Here is an 18,675-nt window from a genome sequence, read left to right as displayed (position 1 = left end):
ACCAGTTCAAGATACTGCCCTTCGGGATAGCTTCGGCTCCAACGGTATTCACCAAGGTACTGGCGGTGGCGGCAGCACACCTACGCAGGGAGGCAATCCCAGTGTACCCTTACCTGGACGACTGGCTCATCACGGGGGAGAACCCAGTAATTTGCAGAGCAAACATTCAAAGGACTATCGACCTCCTCTTCGAATTGGGCTTCTCAATAAACGAGAAAAAGTCAAGTCTGGTGCCAAGCACATCCAAAAAGTTCCTAGGAGCTATCCTAGACACTCAAGAGGGGTTGACCTTTCCTTCCGAGGAAAGAATTTGGATTATACAGCTGCAAATTCTGCAATATCAGTCCGGTCGCCAGATAACGGTACGCAAAGCAATGCGTTTGCTGGGCATGATGGCGTCATGTATTTACCTGGTCCCCCACGCGCGCCTGCGCATGCGTCCCAAGCAGGAATGGTTGGCGAAACAGTGGTCTCAGGTAAGTGGTCAGTGGGACGATCTAGTGGTCGTTTCGCCAACACTTGTACAAAGCCTTCACTGGTGGACAAGAGAGAATCTGTCCAGGGGGAAACCCTTTTACGATCCCGAGATACAGGCGGTAGTCACAATCGATGCATGCCTGACGGGGTGGGGAGCTCACCATCTCCACCACACAGCTCAGAGTCTCTAGTCGCACTCAGTGGCCAAGAATCACATCAACCTGTTAGAGCTTCTGGCAGTATTCAGAGCACTTCAAGCGTTCGAGCCCTACCTGTTAAATCTGTCATTGCAAATCCGGACGGACAGCACTACAGCCATGTTCTACCTGAACAAGCAAGGAGGGACTCGGTCGCCAAATCTGTCCAAGCTTTCCCAGAAAATCTGGATATGGGCACTCAGACGGAACATCTTCCTGTCATTGCAACATGTTCCAGGGGAATCTCAATTCCCTAGCGGATGCTCTGAGCAGAGACCCCCTCCCAGAGGAACACGAATGGTGTCTACACAGAGAAGTCGTAGAAGATATCTTCTCTCAGTGGGGTTTCCCCACTATAGACCTATTTGCCACAAGCGAAAACAGACAATGCCCAGGATTTGCATCCAGGTTCCCCCAACCAGACTCCCAGGGGACCGCCCTGTGGATGAACTGGTCAGGGATGTTTGCGTACGCTTTTCCACCAATTCCTCTAATCAGGAAGGTGGTCAACAAGATGAACAGAGAATCGATGACGCTCGTCCTAGTTGCTCCCATGTGGGCAAGACAACCGTGGTTCCCACACTTACGCAGATTGGCGGTGTGCGAACCTATAAAACTTCCGGGCTGGTATAACCTACTGTCCCAGCACCAAGGTCAAACAGTGCATCCTCAACCCAACTCAATGAACCTGGCAGCATGGCTCCTGAGGTCATAGAGTTCGGACATCTCAATTTACCACAGAGGTGTATGGACATCCTAAAGGAATCTAGGAAACCTAACACGAGGCACTGCTACTTTGACAAATGGAAGAGATTCGTTATTTGGTGCCAGAATAAACAAATCAACCCAGTTGATTGCACTCCTTCCACTATTGTTACATACATGCTCCACCTGCTGGACGCAGGACTGGTTTTTAACTCGCTGAAGGTACACCTGGCAGCCCTGTCAGCATACACCACTTCCCATAACAAGGTGTCGTGGTGGAAAGTACCAGTAGTTGAAGCCTTAATGGAAGGAGTAAAGTGACTTCACCCTCCTATTTCAAACCCACCACCAGGATGGGACCTTAACGTGGTGCTATCTAAGCTCATGGGCCCCCCATTCGAGCCCATGCACAAAAGCAGTCTGAAACACCTGACTTACAAAACGGCCTTCTTAGTAGCAATTACATCTATAAGAAGAGTCAGTGAAATTCAGGCTCTTTCAGTGCAAGATCCCTTCTTTACTATCCATAAAGATAAACTGGTTTTACGCACACACCCTAGGTTCTCACCTACGTTTATTTCAAAATTCCACGTGAACCAGTCCATCGAGCTTCCGGCTTTCTTCCAAGACCCACAAAGCTTGGCTGAGGTGAAACTACACACACTAGATGTGCGTAGGGCGGTCCTCTACTATGTAAACAAGACCAGACCGCTTAGGAAAACAGATCAGCTGTTTGTCTCCGTAGCTACAGGCAGAGAGGGGGATCGCGTCTCCAAAGGTGCCATCTCTAAGTGGATTATTAACTGTATCCAGCTGTGCTACTCACTTTCTGAAAAGACTCTGCCATTCACGCCTAGGGCCCACTCTACAAGAGGCATTGGGGCCACTCTGGCTGTCATTGCAAATGTACCCCTTGACACCATTTGCAAAGCAGCTACTTGGAGCTCTATTCACACTCTTACTTAGCACTACTGCATTGACACTCATTCCAAGACAGATACACAAGTGGGACTAAGACATTTATTTGCTCATGACCCTTCTCACATCCCACCTCCTTCTTCAGGTACTGCTCGCTAATCTATGCACAGCATGTGATCTAAGCAGATTCCACAAGCCTCAGAAGGGATACATTACTCACCGTAATCGTATTTCTGATGCTTGTATCTGCTTAGATTCACATGCGACCCACCCTTCCTCCCCTTTGAGAGAAGGCGCATGGATGCTTGTAGTCTTACCTTTCTATCTGTCTGCTTGGATTATCTGTACTCGCGCTACTCCTCATGGTACCTCATGTCAGAAAAAATACAATCTGAGGGTCCTAGACGCATGAGGGATCATGGGTACAGTGGACGTCACACTAGGGATAGTATTACTGGCACGCCCTGTGTCGACGCCCTTTTCGAGTTTCGAAAAACAAACTGTAATACTCCGCAGCTTCACTAGATGTCGGCCTATGCACAGCATGTGAATCTAAGCAGATACAAGCATTAGAAATACGATTACAGTGAGTAATGTATCCCTTACATGATCAGATGTCCATGTGCATTATTGTACATAGGGAATACCAACAGGAAATGCAAGACACGCTTGATTGAACATAGGAGCTGCCTAAAAAACCATACTGAAAATTACCCTCTGGTTAAACACTATGAAGAGAGGGGCCATTCTTTTATGGATTTTGAATGGTGTATTTTGAAAACAGTTAAGGGGAAAACCCAGGAAGAAATCAATAGGAAATGTAATTAATTTAGAACAGAAACTCATTTTTCTAATGAATAGCCATGTAATAGGGCTAAATGAAAATATTGAGTGGCACAATATTAAATGAGTCATGATCTGGTTAATTACGAAGACCGTGTGAGCCTTGCACATTCTGTTGATGGTCCCTATTGATGCAGAAGTTTGACTGCTAATGAGAATGTATACCAACTAATCAGGGTAAGGACATGATGTTCGGTCCTTTATTTCTATATAAGAAAGGGAATGAATAGATTTATCTGTGTTGTTGTTCCTTAAATGAACTTAGGACACACATCCATCTTTGTCCGTGGAGTCAAATTTAGATAGATTCGTGGTATGTAATGGATTGTGATATATTGTCCATGGAAATTGAGATACAAGATAACAAACATTTTTGATGTGCTCTTTGGACAATCTGAACTACTGGAATGTTAACCATGATTGTAGAGGAAGGCCTCAGAGAGAAGCTGTTTTTTCATGCCAGTGGCATTAAGCCCAATCACCATGAGTTATGAGGGCGAACATGCAGTACATATAATGGATACATGCATACAAATGACACCATATTAGGGAATAAGAATCAGGACAATAGTGAGCAACTAAATTCCACTCCTGACCATTTGGAGTCTCAGAATGTTTTTGTTAACTGAGGCTCGGGTGGTGCGAGATGGAACAATGTCGTGCAGTAGACATTAGAATTTTGTCTGTGGACTTGAGTGGGTTTGCCCTCCCGTTCAATGGTGGGATGAGGGCGCAGTACAGCGTATCTTGGCGGGTTGCTTAGGCAACGACGCATCTCCTTGTGACGTCATCGTGTTGTGTTGTACGCGATGACGTTGTCGCGTTGTGTTGTACGCGATGACGTCATCATGTTACGTTGTACGGGATTATGGCATTTGCGGCGTCCTAATGGTTTTTAATGCTCGTATCTCGGGCATTCCAGGAAGCATTGTATAGCAGATTGGACGTTTGCCAGACATATGCCTGTAAGAGGTAAGCAAGAGATTTCCAAAGGGAGGGACGCTTGTGAGAGTTAGTCTAGTCATTTTTTAAAGTTGTGATGGGTATGTTTATCTCATTATAGGATACACGCTTACCTATCCATTGAGTGGATAGAAAACCAGAGATTGGGATTCCCTACTGGAGACTGCAGGTCCTAGATACTACCTATGCCCTATAGAGTAGCTACATGAAGGTAAGGGTTTAGACTTTAGTCTGTGTGTATGTAGATCTGACTAAACCTTTTAAATTATTCACCCTAATTTAAAATTCAAGAAACTTATTGAGTTTCTTTTGTTTCCATCAGATCCAATTAATGACCCGCATGGTGGACACATTGTGTTGCGGTTGTCTGGGTGCAAGATAGATTTAATTATCTTTTCCAAGAGAGAGAGTAGCTGTGTACGGTACCGAGGTGAGGACCTAATTTATATACTTATGTTGCCCTCCCCCGATGTATTGTTTGATGTGAGGCTCATGGTGATACTGTGCACATCAAGGCACGGCAAATTTAAAAATGACATTAGAAGAATATGGTTAGGTTCTGGCTATTTCTCCAAACCACTGTGAAAGTGAAGAACAAACATTGCAATTGTTAAAAAAACTTGACAACATTTACTGCTACAAGTTTGAAGCACGAGTATATTACAAATTGTATACTTGTTGCATCCTAATGGTGATTAGGTTTGGCTAGGTTTAGTAAAATAACCAATCATGCCCGTGTAGTAATACGTTTGTTTGTATGTACCCTCAGTTATAGGAACCGGGACCATAGAGAAAAGAATAGAGAAGTCTACAGGAAGCACAAGACACATTTCTGCCCCTGAAGAATGTCCAGTTAATAATAATATCAAGGACAGAAACTTATATAAGTTGGGCTAATTTTTGTACACAGTAGGAAGCAAGAGGAATTGAGTTGCTACTGTGTAGTGTCAAGTATTTGTAAAACTTGACTCTGTGTGGTGGAATAACTACTTTTAGCATTGTATATTTTTTATTTGGTTTAAATGTATTTTTAAAATGTTTTTGATACTTGTGCGATTAAGCAAATGAATTAAATATGATATTTTAGCAAACATTTTTTGGTATATGTTATTAATTAGATTACACACAGCCCACATTTGTTGAGTGGCTGTGGTGGGTTTCAGATTTCTGAGGGTAACATGTTGTGTCATTAAGTATGTATATGTCCCTTCTTTTGATGAAATAGATATTATATCCCCACTTGGTAGGAGGGATTATCACCGTAGTGTGGGGCAACCCTGTGAATGAAATAACGTACTCCAGATTCAACACAGATCTCGGTTGTGAGCATTTAGCTCAGTGAGCTATTTCACCTTGCTGTGCAGACATGTTTTAGCTGATCATATGGACACCTTGCTGTCATTGACATTGACGTATTCTTTTTATTCCCCAAGATTTTTCAATCTGTTCAGGTGACTGGTGCAGAACTTTTAAAGATCATTGAGAAATATCAGCAGCGACTTGATGGTATGTACCTCCACAGTACCAGTATTCTGCAAGAATCTATTATACAAGATCTGTCTGTACAGTGTATTATCTATAATTCAATTCTGACAATTTGATTCATTAAGTGATGGCAGATCACCACAGTACCTGTGTCACAGAAGAAATTATGTTTGGTTGTTGCTGTTAGAAGTGTTTTTAAGTAAGCAATCTAAAAGGTTGGTATCTATTAATGAATGATTGATTCTGTTAAATATAATTGGGAACTTATACTCTTCAGTCAGTATAAGTGATGACCAGGAGAATGTGTCTTACAAAATCATCCAATAGATCAATCTGTATGCATTAAGTTCAGTCATTTCACACAAGCCTACACATGTTTCAAGCTTAGCTCTACATCAGGGCTCTTAATATGACAGCTTGTGATGTGTTGCGGTTGCTCATGATTCCTATTTTGGTGAGATGCACCTTAACTGTTTAGCTGTTAAGCAGTTAATACTTAATTCTATTTTGCGGGGGGGTGTTAAGCAGACTTCTTGCTGTATACTTTTTACAAAGTTAGTTTGTCAGAGGGTAACCCCTTTATAAATGAACAAGCTTCTGGGGTCCTCAGTCTGTACCTCCGTGCCGACTGCCAGCACAAAGTATAAAATCAGAAGTGTTAATCCTCTTCCTCCTCTTACTTTGTACTGCTCCCCTTCCTCTCTCTCTTTCTACCCTCTCCAACAACTTCTCCCCTAGGCCAATCCTACTCATTTGCTACAACTACCGCCTCACTAATTGTACTCCCTCTGCTCCTACAACTTCTACCACTAATACCTCTCTATCACTTTCCACTAATACTACTTCTCTACTTCTACTTCCACTGCTATCCCTTCTGCTTCAATAGCATTACAGCCTCCTCTATTATTATTATTGTAATTGAGAGCCGACCTAGCTTCAATACATATGCACAACTGAGCGCCTTACAGAGGTATACAAGAGTACAGATGCATAACCAAGAGCTTGTCCGAGGTAACAGAACAGATATACAGTGGGGGGTAGGATACAGAGGAGGGTACAGCTGTACAGGGTGGCAGGGAGGAGAGGGGTGGATGTCGTCAAGTGTGTTAGGTGGCTCGGGGCGCGACATGATGGTCTAGCTGTGGGTCTTGAGTTCTTTTCTAAATCGTAGGAGTGTGGGGGGGGTGTGATGCTGACAGGGAGAAGGTTCCATAGCTTTGGGGTGTAGGCAGAGAAGGCTTGTTTTCTGGTCCTTTCCTTTTTGCAGCAGCAGATTTCAAGTTTGCACATGTCCTTGCTTCTGATGGTGCGCTGTCTGCCCGAGATGCTGAGTTTCTCTGCCAGGTAGCTGGGTGACTTGTGGGTGACTTGAGGGTGACTGCCTTATAGATGATGCAGCAAGACTTGAAGGTAATTCTTGTGTGCAGTGGGAGCCAGTAAAGGTTGTTGAAGGCTGGGGTGATGTGGCCGTATCTGTGTAGACCATTGATGAGGAGTGCGGCTGCGTGTAGGACACTTCTCAGGGGTACAAGGTAGGACAACAGGAGCCGTTCGAGGAGGGCATTGCCGCAATCCAGCTGCGATAGGACCAGTGCTTGAACAGTGGATATAAAGCTGTCCGGAGGAAGGAAGGGATTGATTTTCCACAGGAGGGAGAACTGATACCAAGCTGTCTGAGTTTTCTTAGCTGTGTGTGTCTTGAATGAGAGGTGTTTGTCGATGTGGAACCCAAGGGACTTGGCGTAGGAGGTGAGCTCAGGTGTGAAGCCCTCAAAGTTCATGGTTGATAGGCAGGTCTGTATGTCTGGGTGTTTGGTGGTGTTGGTGAGGAGTAGGAATCCGGTATTAGAGGGGTTGTGCTTCAAGTATGTATTGGACATCCAAGACTGGACAGGCGAGGGGCAGGTTTTGAGCCTCTGGATGTTCTTGATGGAGTCGATCTTGAGGTATTGCTGTGTGTATTGGTGGATGTTATTTGTGGCTAGGAAGGCTCGCAGAATCTCCATGTATAGAATGCAGATCACTGGGGAGAGGGTGAAACCCTGCGGGACTTCACATATGATGGGTAGCATTGGCAATCTAGAGAAGACCGTCTGAACAAACTGCTGTCGGTTGGCATGGTAGGACTTGAACCAGCATAGGACAAGGTAGCTGATCCCCTGCACCGAAGTCTGGTGTCCATGAGCGCCTGGTGTTCTACTGTGTCGAAAGCGTATATGAGGTCGAGTAGAACCGGGAGGCAGAGGTGGCCGTCGTCAAGGATGTTGAGGGCGTCATCAACCGCCTGTATAGTTGCCATCTCTGTGCTGCATTTGGGTCTGAACCTGGATTGGCAGGTTTGGAGGATATTGTTGGCGTCCATGTGTTGCTCCAGTTGCGTGGCTACCACTTTCTCAATGATCTTACCTAGGAAGGGAAGAAGGGTGATGTGGCGATAGTTGCCTAGTTTGTCGGGATCAAGAGTGGGTTTCTTTACTATAGAGAGGATTTGTCCTCTCTTTAGGGTTGATGGTTGGGTCCCTTGAGTTAGGGAGCTGTTGATGATATCCAGGTAGGGAAGGTGAGCTTCTGCATGGAGGGTGTTAAGGATGGGATGCTGGGAGGATGTCGTCTGTATACAGTGTGGCTTTGAGGGAAGCCAGGGTTTCCACCAGGTCCTCTTTAGAGAGTGTCTTGAATGTTGTCAAGCTCGTGGCGATTTCGCGATGGGGGGCGTGAGGTGGGTCTGTGGATACAGAGCTGGTGTCTGTGTGCTGGCAAATCTTGCTGTTTTTTTCAATGAAGGTGTGGATGGTGGTGAATCTTTCTATGAAGTGTGGTATGGCAGGGTCGGATAGCAGGTTGACTCAGTGCATGACCGCTTTGAAGAGGGCTCTGCTTTTGTTGTCGGCGTCTGCTATGCTGTTCTGATATTTGTTGGCGGGTTGCTCAGACTTCCTTGAGTGCCATGTTGGATGCAGTCCTGGAGCTGTGCCAGGTTTTTTCTTGTTTCCTGATGACTCTTTTGCTGAGGTTGAGTTCTTGCTCCAGGTTGAGTTACTGCTCCACTTTCTCCTCTCTCTTACTTACAACCACTGCACAGAACCCCACCATCCAACCACATCCACACTTCTTCACTCCGTCCTCCTCCTGATCTTGCCATACTTACCCACACTAAACCCTTTCCTGTTAATTAACTCGCCCTCACCTTGCCAGGATTGCCCCCCCGCCCTGGCCAATTACATACTTGACTTCAGGGGATATGTGAGGCTTCTCCTTCGGCGCGGGTTCCAGCTGTTATTGCCTGCCAAAGCACTGCTCTTCTTCATAATACGCTGCCAACCAGCAGCTCTTCCGTGATATTCATCCCCTTGCCAAAGCTGCGCTTATCAGTGGTTGCGCTTTTTGCATGCCACCTCCTGGTCTCGCATACCTCTCCCAGGCCTCTGCATTGCTGTGGACCGCTGCAGCTCCCTTTGGTGCGGCATCAGCAGGAAGACTGGGGGGGGGGCATATGCCTAGGTTATATGCCTAGAGAATGGCCCAAGATCTATTAAATGACAGTGCTTTAAGGCCAACTTAGCTACTGGCATTGGAGGAAGAGGTGATGAAGCTACATAGGTAATCTGTGGTATTTATATGTGAAGGTTAATGTGGTAATAGTAGGATAAAGCTACATTCTGCAAGGTGGTCTCTGTGAGTGTAGTGTAAGGTGTTGTGGTCGGAGATGGAGGACTGAGTCTGTTGAGGTACAACAGGGCAATTGAGATAAGCACAGAATCCTGTTACTGGATTTTACTGCTGGACTGAACTGTTTGATTTCCATTATGTTGTTGACCAGGGAGTGGCAGTTTTTGTCATTTATTTATCCATTGTGTGCAGAGGGCTTACTGTTCCAGTTTCAATTCATCATAAAGCTTTGTTAGGATAAAGGTACATATCCATAAATGCACATCATAAACACAATACATCTTACAATGACGAGACAAAAAAAAACAAGCATACAAGTCAAAAAGCACAGCATATCCAAATGCACAGATATTCATCATGTTAGGTATGCAAATTCATAAGTCTTTTCTTTGCAGCTGCCCGGCACAGTGAATATATTTTGACACGGAGTGTATCACACCCTGGTCATTCGAGGTTCTCAAAATACTAGAGCCTCAGACGAGCATAGGATTTCTTTTAGCTGACAATAAGGGGAAACAAGACATGTTCTTCATTAGATATGATAAAAAGGACAGAAACTGAAAATGTACAATAGTTTCCGGTCCTAAAGTGTAATTTGCCAAACATGATGTTTTACCACTATGCTTGCTAGTGGTAATATATCAAAACGCAGATAAAGTGCATGTTTACAGGGCTTGTGATCCACTGTAGATATACCTCTCAGCCCCACAATGTTTTCACATATAAATAGCTTAGTGTTTTAGGGCCCAGTTTAGAGGCGTACAATACATTTGTCATAAACCACCCTCAAGCGAGTATCACCTTTTATTGATTTCCTTATTTGACAAACGGGTCTTCTCGCTCCACAAATGACCAAGATTCAAATAATTTAGAAAAGACTTAATGAAAGAGATCCATTTCGACTTAGTGTCTGTTTGGTTAGTAATTTCCTACAGAACTCTTTTGTGGAAATATAGCTCTGCATTAGTATTACTACATTGCCAAAATAGGAGCGGTTTTAACCATGCATTGCACTGAAATGGCTAGCCCCGTCTCCGAATCTGTTGGGACTGCGGGGGGTACTGTTGGGTAAACCCAACGCATTTAACAAAAAAAAACACTTTCTACCCAACATACTATGTTTTTAAACGGTGTGACCCCAGAGTTCCGCACCATAGAGTACTGCTGAACAGGCTTGGACTTCTAAAGACTCCATGGCATTTTCCACCAGATTTCCTCATAAAAGTCAGAGTGGAGCCCCCTCCAGATCCCCACCCACTGACTTAGTGTAAAGTTTCTTCTTAGTATTTGGCCAGACCATGTCCCATTGGCAGACAGTCTCCGTCCCAGATAATCTAAATGTTATGTTATTTTTTTTTTATTTTTTTTTTGTGATGTTTTAGTTTTGTCTCAAACTTTTTCATCTTGTGGTTCGTGCGAAGTACGTGGATAGAAGAAGAGACAGCAATGCAGTCTACATTGCTAGGAAATCATTTTTCCTCCATTAATCTCGAGAATGCTGTGAAGGTAAAGGACAGCTGTGAATGTGTTATCTTATTTGGCATTTGTATAGCGCGTACTGGTATGGCTTCGAAGCACTGTGGTCAATCTGCTTAATTACTTCTCTTTTAAGAATGAACTGTACTTTGATTGTTTTACTTTTTTGGCATATCGTGGATTTTTTTTTTCTTCAGGTTGACCTCTAGTGCCCTCTCTGAACAGTAGTTCACTAGGGTTAAAAGTTGTTTTTATATACCAACTGGAGTCTTCAAAACAAGCACCACATCATAAGCGTATAACAAAATACCTTCTTTCTTTTCTCCTATCATTGAAGCATCGTAATCTATTTTTTGGATTGCATTTGCTAAAAAGTTAATATTCAAAAGAAATAAAAATAGGGCTAGCACAAACCCATGTCTTGCTCCATTAAAAACGTTGGGACCTCTTTTGTCTCCAGACCCTACCCTGTTGCAGGAGGTCAGTCAGTTTCTGAGGCAGTGTGCCACAGAATTGGTGCCCCATTCAGAGCGAGCAATGGGCTGGTACATCCTTTACTTTATGATTCTGAAGAAAGACATACGTCCCTATCCTGGATCTGAGGCTATTGTACTTGTATCTGCACAAGGCCAAGTTGTAGATGTTTACCTCAGTCCAGATGCTCCAGACCCTTGAGCTGCCGGCCAGGTAGATGTCTCTGGACTTTCAGAATGCCTACTTCCATGTGCCGTTACTGCACAAGCACATGAAGTAACAGAGGTTCGTGGTTGAAAACTCCTACTTCCAGTTCTGAGTTCTGTCATACAGTCTTTCCTCTGTGCCCAGAGTTTTCACCATCTGGTGGCGGTTGTGGCAGCTCATCACAGGATGTTGAAGATTCATGTCTTTCCTTACCTGGATGACTGGTGCATTTGAGCCCAGACCTTGTGTCGGCGCATTTGTACCGCACATGCAGCCTATTGTACAGTTTGGAATTCACCCTGAAACGCAAGAGGTCCCACGTTTCCCTGTTTGTCTCTCCAGTTCATTGAAGCTATCTTGGAAATGTCTGTGCAGGGCTTTCCCTCTCAAGGACCAGGTCGTGCACATCCTTCAGATGGTCTGTCTTCAGTGCCAGAGGCTTTCAGGGTTACGCTGGTGCCCCTGTGGACACGTGGCTGTTAATAAACGGATGCTGCCAGATGGATTGTTTTGTGCATTTCTGAGATTTATGATCATACTGGGAAGGATGTGCCTGATGGTCTCAGCTCTCATGCCCCCGGAGGTCTGACTGTCCCCATTCAGAGGGGGTTACCTGTCTTGGATATCTGTCTTATCTATGTGGCCTTCATTGCATATCTTCACCAAACATTAGTGCCTGGATTCCTTGTCAGGGCAGGACACTCTTGGCCGAGCAGTTCACCAGAGTTTTCTGGTATAGGTGGTGGTTTAATCTCTCTCCTCCCTCCTTCGGCTTTTTATACTTCTATTTAGGATGAGGCATCTTTGAAGAACCTAGCAGACTGTTAGGGAGCATTCTCTCTTTAGACTGAATTTCCTAACCTAGTGAGTCCCCCAGCAGCTTTGCTGGATTTCTGGAGTTTGTTTTTTTCTCCTGCCAAGAGTGAGACTCTTTTTCTCCCACTCTTGGACATGAGTTATGGTGTTCCTTTGACTGTTAATGTGTTTTATGGGCTATGGGGTCCTTTACTCCATAGGGTCGCATGTGTTTTTACTATGTGTGTTACAAGGCACCCTCCGTGCAGTAACACAGGGGTGTCATAGTGACACCCCACCATAGACTCCATACCCTGGGACTGACTCCTGTCTCCCAGGGCGTGTCAAGTCACCATTGGCTTTACTAGTCCCAAATTATTAACAGAAACCAGTACAAACCATCATATTGTGGACGTACTGGTCGGGGCAATTCGATTGCCCCGGGGTCTGTTAGTTGAGGGGGCACGTCTCTGGATTTTCCCATTGTTCGAGGCTACCAACTTTAATTATTTAATTCTCATAGCCTCGAACATACCGCCGATTTATTTATTTAATATTAATTCGCCGGTTGGTATTTTTTGCCAGGACTCGATTCTAAAATGGCGTTTGTGTTCTCTTCTGTGACTCCAACCCAAGTCGAGCCCTTTGTTCCACCTTTTGGTGGGCTTCTCCACAGAAGCCTCCAAAAGTGGTGCCACTCTGTCTGGGTACCACAGGGGGTGTGGGAGGGGGTTTAGGCACCCTGGACTGAGTTACCTTGGTAACTCAAGTCGCACTCTTGTGTGATTGGCCCAACTTAGCATGTTTGATTGACAGCTAGGCTGAGTGGATGGGGGTGTGCTGCATAAAAGCAGGCCTTTGGGGACTGGAACTTCAGAAGTCGCCACAGGACCTGAGAATTCGACGAGGGAGAAGCTGAGCCGACCTACCACGACGACACCACCGGTGGAGCCCTGCGGAACCGACTCACCACTTCCCGATGACAGAGAAGATCTCCCGGCTGGAGAGGCTTCTTCCCCTGACTGGTGGGCACAACCAGTTTACCTTCTTCTCTTTGCATCCCAGGCCGGCTGGTGGTCGAATTGCCCGTGCCAAGCACCCCGGCAACCGGATAGCCACTTACCACTGGACTGCGAATTAAAGGACCGCTCCTTTTACCTGACAACTCTGCGGCTGGTTTCTTCCCTGGCAGTGCAACGGACTCCTGCCTTCCTCCCCGACGAGATCCTCTTACCCCGGACGAAGCACCGACTTGCATCCGCTGCCAGGAACAACTGCCACCGCTGGAGTATTCTCACCACTTTAAGGTACCCTGTCCGCCAGGCCCCCTTTCTAAAGATTGCTACAAGGTAATAATAACCCCTTAAACTTCTGGACTTGGCTGGCTGCCTTGACCCTCTAACTGGTCCCTTTCTTTTGGTCCAACTCTTTTTGAACCTTTGCAAGACTCTTGTGCACTTCAACCATGTGACCTTGGACACATTTCGTTCTGATCCCCTTAAAGTGGATCCGGCCTACTGAACTCTAACTTCACGGTTTTACTTGCCTTCCCTTCTTGTTTTGTTCTTATGAAAGCGTTGGGATCTGTTCATATTATTCTCTGCTTTTCTCTCCCTTTTTAAACAAATTATTAGAGTGCCATCTGCGTTAAGCGCTCACCGTTGTCTGAAAACAAGTGGGGCTTTACTTAAGACTTGTCTAATATTCTTCTAAGGGAGTGTATATCTTTTAGTGACCGTGTTTTTGAATTGCTTACTATTAGTGCCTGTGTGTTTTTCTAGATGTGGTTTTAAATAAATAATTATCTCTTTTACACCAAGCTCTGGTCAGTGTTTACTTGTTCTGTTTTCTTTTGTCCTATTGTGAATACTCTGTTTACTGCCTAACTCTTTTTGAGGGAAGTCTGACTGCTCAGCTACAGCTACCAAGTGAATCTGTGTGGTACAGACTGCTACCAAGTGGGTTTACTGCCAAACACCTGTAGTCTTAAATCTTTTGCAGTGGTCCCAGAGGGAACTGCACAGGTTTCTGCCTAACAACTGCCAAAGATGCCAGGAAAAAACCCTTTGGCGAAGGGGAAAAAACCTGATCGGTTCTGGTATCCACGAACCGCGATGACCGAAGCAACCACAATAGAGAGGTATGAGGAGACAGAACGGGAAGGACAATGGACAGCAAAGCCACAGATAGGAGAAGAGAAGGCAGAATAATGGGTGACAGGATGCCAGGAGGTACAAAAGGTAAGCACTGTGCTAGACCATGACCTAGCATTGAGAAGCGAGGCAATGATGTCGTCTGCCGGCATTTGATCAGAAGAAACAAAGTATCCCAACAATGTCGGAACAAACAACTGCAATGGTAAAGTTAGTTCCTTGCCGGTACTGATGGCACCGTCTTGGAAAGGACAACTATGTAGCAAACGTGGAGATAAGTGCCAGGAGAAACAGAGGGACCAGGAATGGACATTTGTGGCATCAAATTATTTGACCTCTCGTACATATTATGAAATGAGTAGGAAGAATTCTTCTTACCCTCCCCGCCTCCTCGTCCAAATATTAGATTAAGCACGGTTAATAGTCTACAATGAACCATAAATCATAAATGTAGCATATTTGTCTTAAATGTTTAAGGGTATTCTATGGCCACCAGCTGCATCTAGCGTTGGTTTGCTTCAGTGATCCTGCTTCCATGACACTGCCATTATACTCTGTGGTGTGAAGGGGTTTTTGTCTGTTGGCTTTTCCCCAGGAGACCCACTGTTCTTTGGGCCACTGTAACACCTAAAAGTTAGGCCCACACACCCTCCGCTCCCCACCCTAACTGAGAGTTGGTGTTCTGATCCCCACCTTTTCCTTCCCTGGTTACTTGTAGATACATTGGTGACTATTACACGGCCACCCATTTTGGATAACCAACCACTACCTTGTTTCTCTGCTCACAAACCTTGTTCTTCCCCCCCCTATGATTGTAAAGCGCTCTGTTGCTTCCCGAAGCTAGGTTTTTGTGCCTAATAAATACCTTACTAAGAGGCCAAAGTGGCTTCTGGGACAGGCCACCCTTCTCTGCACGTCGGTCTCACCAGAAGCATGGTAAGGTGTTGAACCTAGCCCGTTCATAAAACTCCTCTCATTCTCAGAGTTTTGCATAAGTCATAAGGGCTCTTTATTAACTTTGTGCTCACACCAACATCATAGACAGGAAGCAATCTGTGCATCCTGGTTCACGTAGGGTCCTTCATTTCTACTTAAGCAAAATAAATGACATCTGATCTTTGGGCCATCTTTTCTTCAGTTATGGAGGGTCTCCTGGCAGACAATCAGCTAAAGGGTCTATCCTGAGATGTATGTTACCTTGCATCATTAAATGCTACCCCACTCATAGGATCCCCACTCCCAAAAGGCATCTATGCTTCCACAGTCTGATGTAAAGCAGCTTCATTGGCATTTAAAAGGTATGTACCTCCTAGATGATCTTTGCAGTGCAGCCACATGGGTTTATCTATTGGCTTTCTGTGAATATTGCACTCTAAAATAAAGCTCAAGAGCAGGTACACATTTTGGCCAGCCGGTCTTTAAGAACATTTAAGTCCCCTTTCCAATGTTATTTGGAAATAGCACCATAGGTATGGTGGTAAAGGGAGGGAATGTAGGAGTAGAAAAAGTTACTGACAATAGTGACTAATGCACTCCTAGTTCATAGCCCTCCTTGCACCATAGGACCAGCTCACCGTAGCCGCTACCGTCTAGCTAGACTAAGTGGATGAAAATGGACTAGTAGTCAAAGCTAGAGGTTATAATATGTGCACCTGGGACCTGACATGCGTTCCACGTTCACTAGTCAAAATTTATATTTTTATGGCGCAAAATGCTCTGGTACTGTACCATTGGTAGCTGAAATGCCATAAATATTGAAAAGGGGAGTATGGTGTAGAAGTAAATTACTCTCTACAGTGAGTACTTTTTTCAAACCCAGCAGCAACTTTGGGCTCCCCTCACTTACAGAGTTAACATCTAATCTAAAACAAAACTAAATGGCCCAACATGTTACTCTGCACATAATTTGACCTTCTCTGAACACTACTCGGCAGCTTTGACCAGCAGCCATCTGCTTGAGATTGACACCTTGGCTTTCCCCCCCTGCACCATCGAAACATACTTGTATTTCCTCATAAAATACTGCCTTTATGAATGGGACTTGCTTTATTACTCCCTAAAAAAAAAAAATAATAATAATTTACTAGGGAGTTATAAGGGAGTAAAATACTCCCCACTTCAAAATGTTATCTGGAGCAATGCCTGCAGTGCCTTTTTTATCTCTGCCATCAGTCCCTGGTAATACATGAGTTATATGGGGACAGATATTGATGTTTGTGTTACAATGCAACTGAGTCTCGTCCATACCTACGGCCTTATAAAGACATTACCACATTGTGGAACTGACAAGTCCATGATGTCTCCTGCTCTAGGCATGGTTTGGCTGGCCCGGGGAGCCTTCCCACTCTGTTCCCGGACACGACATAGCAGAGCCAGTGGCAGCACCCGGTCCCCTTGGTCACTCCAACCATATGTCCACAGGAAAGGGAGGGGACTTTGGGCGTCATTATGAGTATGGCCATATACAGTAAAAGTGGAGGTAACAGAATTACTGCCACTCTTACCATACTGCCGAATTATGAGTCGGCAGTAATTCCACTGGCGGAATCACTGCACAGTTCCAAAACTGCATTTCCGCCATATTAAAAGTAGAAGTACTGCCGAAAATACAACTGAAAATGGGCAGTAATTCAGACAAAACAGTGCAGTGCAGTTACCTCCACTTCAAAGGTGGAGGTAAATATATACAGGTGCCATAAATTAAGCCACAGGTGAACCCAATTCACTCAAGAAGGGTACACAAGGCACACGCCTTCCCCAAACACACTTTCCAACACCAAGTTGCTACTAGCTCTTGTGGATGTGGACATGCAGCTGCTTCTGCTCCACATCTAGCTGCAGAGGCACGAAGAGTAGCACATGGCACAGAGAGGAGGAAGACGAGGAGGAGGAGGAGGAGACGCCATGTAAGGCGAGCAACCAAGCCCGGGTCAGGCACTCAGCCTGGTTCTTCAGAGACTGAGCTAATCACCCTCTACTGTCTGAACAGGGAAACCATAACTGAGCTGCTCACCCTGATCCACGATGACATACAGAACAGGATCAACATAAGAACAGCCCCCTCCTCCCCGCACTGCTGAAGCTTGTTTCTGCCCTGCAATTCCTGGCAATTGGCCACTTCAAGCACACTGTGGGCATGTCACAGCCCACATTTTCCAACGTGCTTGTGCAGGTAGTGGAAGCCATCCTGCGCCATGTCTCCTGGCACATTTGCCTGGCCACCACTCCGGGACAGGAGAAATGCTATGAAGGCACATTTCTATGCAGTTGCCCATGTGCCCAATGTGATTGCTGCTGTGGGCTGTACCCATGTGGCGTTGGCCCCCTCCCCCCCCCCAGGCATGGGGAAGAGGTATACCGCAACCGGAAGCAGTATCATTCCCTCAATGTCCAGGCCACCTGCAATCGCTTCATCACACACTGCTGTGCCTGCTTCCCTGGTTCCACCCACTATGCCATGATCCTCCGGAATACCACACTGCCTGCATACATGGGGAGGCATAGGGGGCAACAGACAATGATATTGGGTGAGTATAAGTGTCATCACACAAAGTAATATTGCAGCACTACTGAAATGCTATGTGAGCGGAGGAGGGGCATTGCCACAACTGAACATTGCATGCCCTGTCAAGGCCCTGTACATGCAGGACCTGTCCTCTCACCGCACACATGACCGCCTACAACTATGTAAGTCACCAAGGAATATTGCCCCAACAGGCTAGCAACACACACATGACTACAGGAACCACAATGAAACCTTATACATCACTAGTCATGAAACAAAGTTCAACACTGCACCGAAGGAATGCAACACCGCAGTAGTAATGCCATGTATTCAGGTAACGATCTATATGAAGCCATCATGGAACAGATGCAGCCAACACAAGCCTGCAGATGTACGACCAACCAACCAACAGGGCACATGCATGAGAGCAATGCACAGGCCCAATGCAGGCACGATGGCATCCTGCCATGACAATCACAGACCCTGAAAGTGAGCGCTGGCTGTGAGCTGTCCATGGTGTTACACGACAAATCAAATGATGAATGACTCCACATGCAACTTCTGTGATTGTAAGACATGTGCGACAATACATATAAAATGCATGCACAGAGTGTCCATCAACATGCCCCATTAAAAGGCCACACATCCACAATGCTCTGTGACTGGCACCTATCACCTTTGCTCTTGCAGATGACTCTGGACACACCTAGCTACCATGGCTAATGACACCTGTGAGGAATCCACAGATGCCACTGGTGGTAGCCTAAAATGAGGCACATGTCGGAGCCAGGCTGTACATAAAGTGGAG

The 18,675-nt window shown here is 45.5% G+C and overlaps 1 protein-coding gene across 2 annotated transcripts in view; it reads left to right on the top strand.

Moving 5' to 3' along the window:
• Positions 1-18,675, top strand: part of ICA1L (islet cell autoantigen 1 like) — an 804,678-nt gene that overhangs the window by 174,016 nt on the left and 611,987 nt on the right. For both annotated transcript variants that reach the window (XM_069615515.1, XM_069615516.1), the window contains exon 3: positions 5,537-5,609. In XM_069615515.1, the coding sequence (XP_069471616.1) occupies positions 5,537-5,609 (73 nt within the window). The remainder of the gene's footprint in view (positions 1-5,536; positions 5,610-18,675) is intronic.

Source organism: Ambystoma mexicanum, chromosome 9 (genome assembly GCF_040938575.1).
Source record: "Ambystoma mexicanum isolate Mex_15411 chromosome 9, UKY_AmexF1_1, whole genome shotgun sequence".
NCBI classification, from domain to species: Eukaryota; Metazoa; Chordata; class Amphibia; order Caudata; family Ambystomatidae; genus Ambystoma; species Ambystoma mexicanum.
The sequence above is the reverse complement of the archived record's forward strand: the minus strand, read 5'-3'. Positions and strand labels throughout refer to the sequence as shown.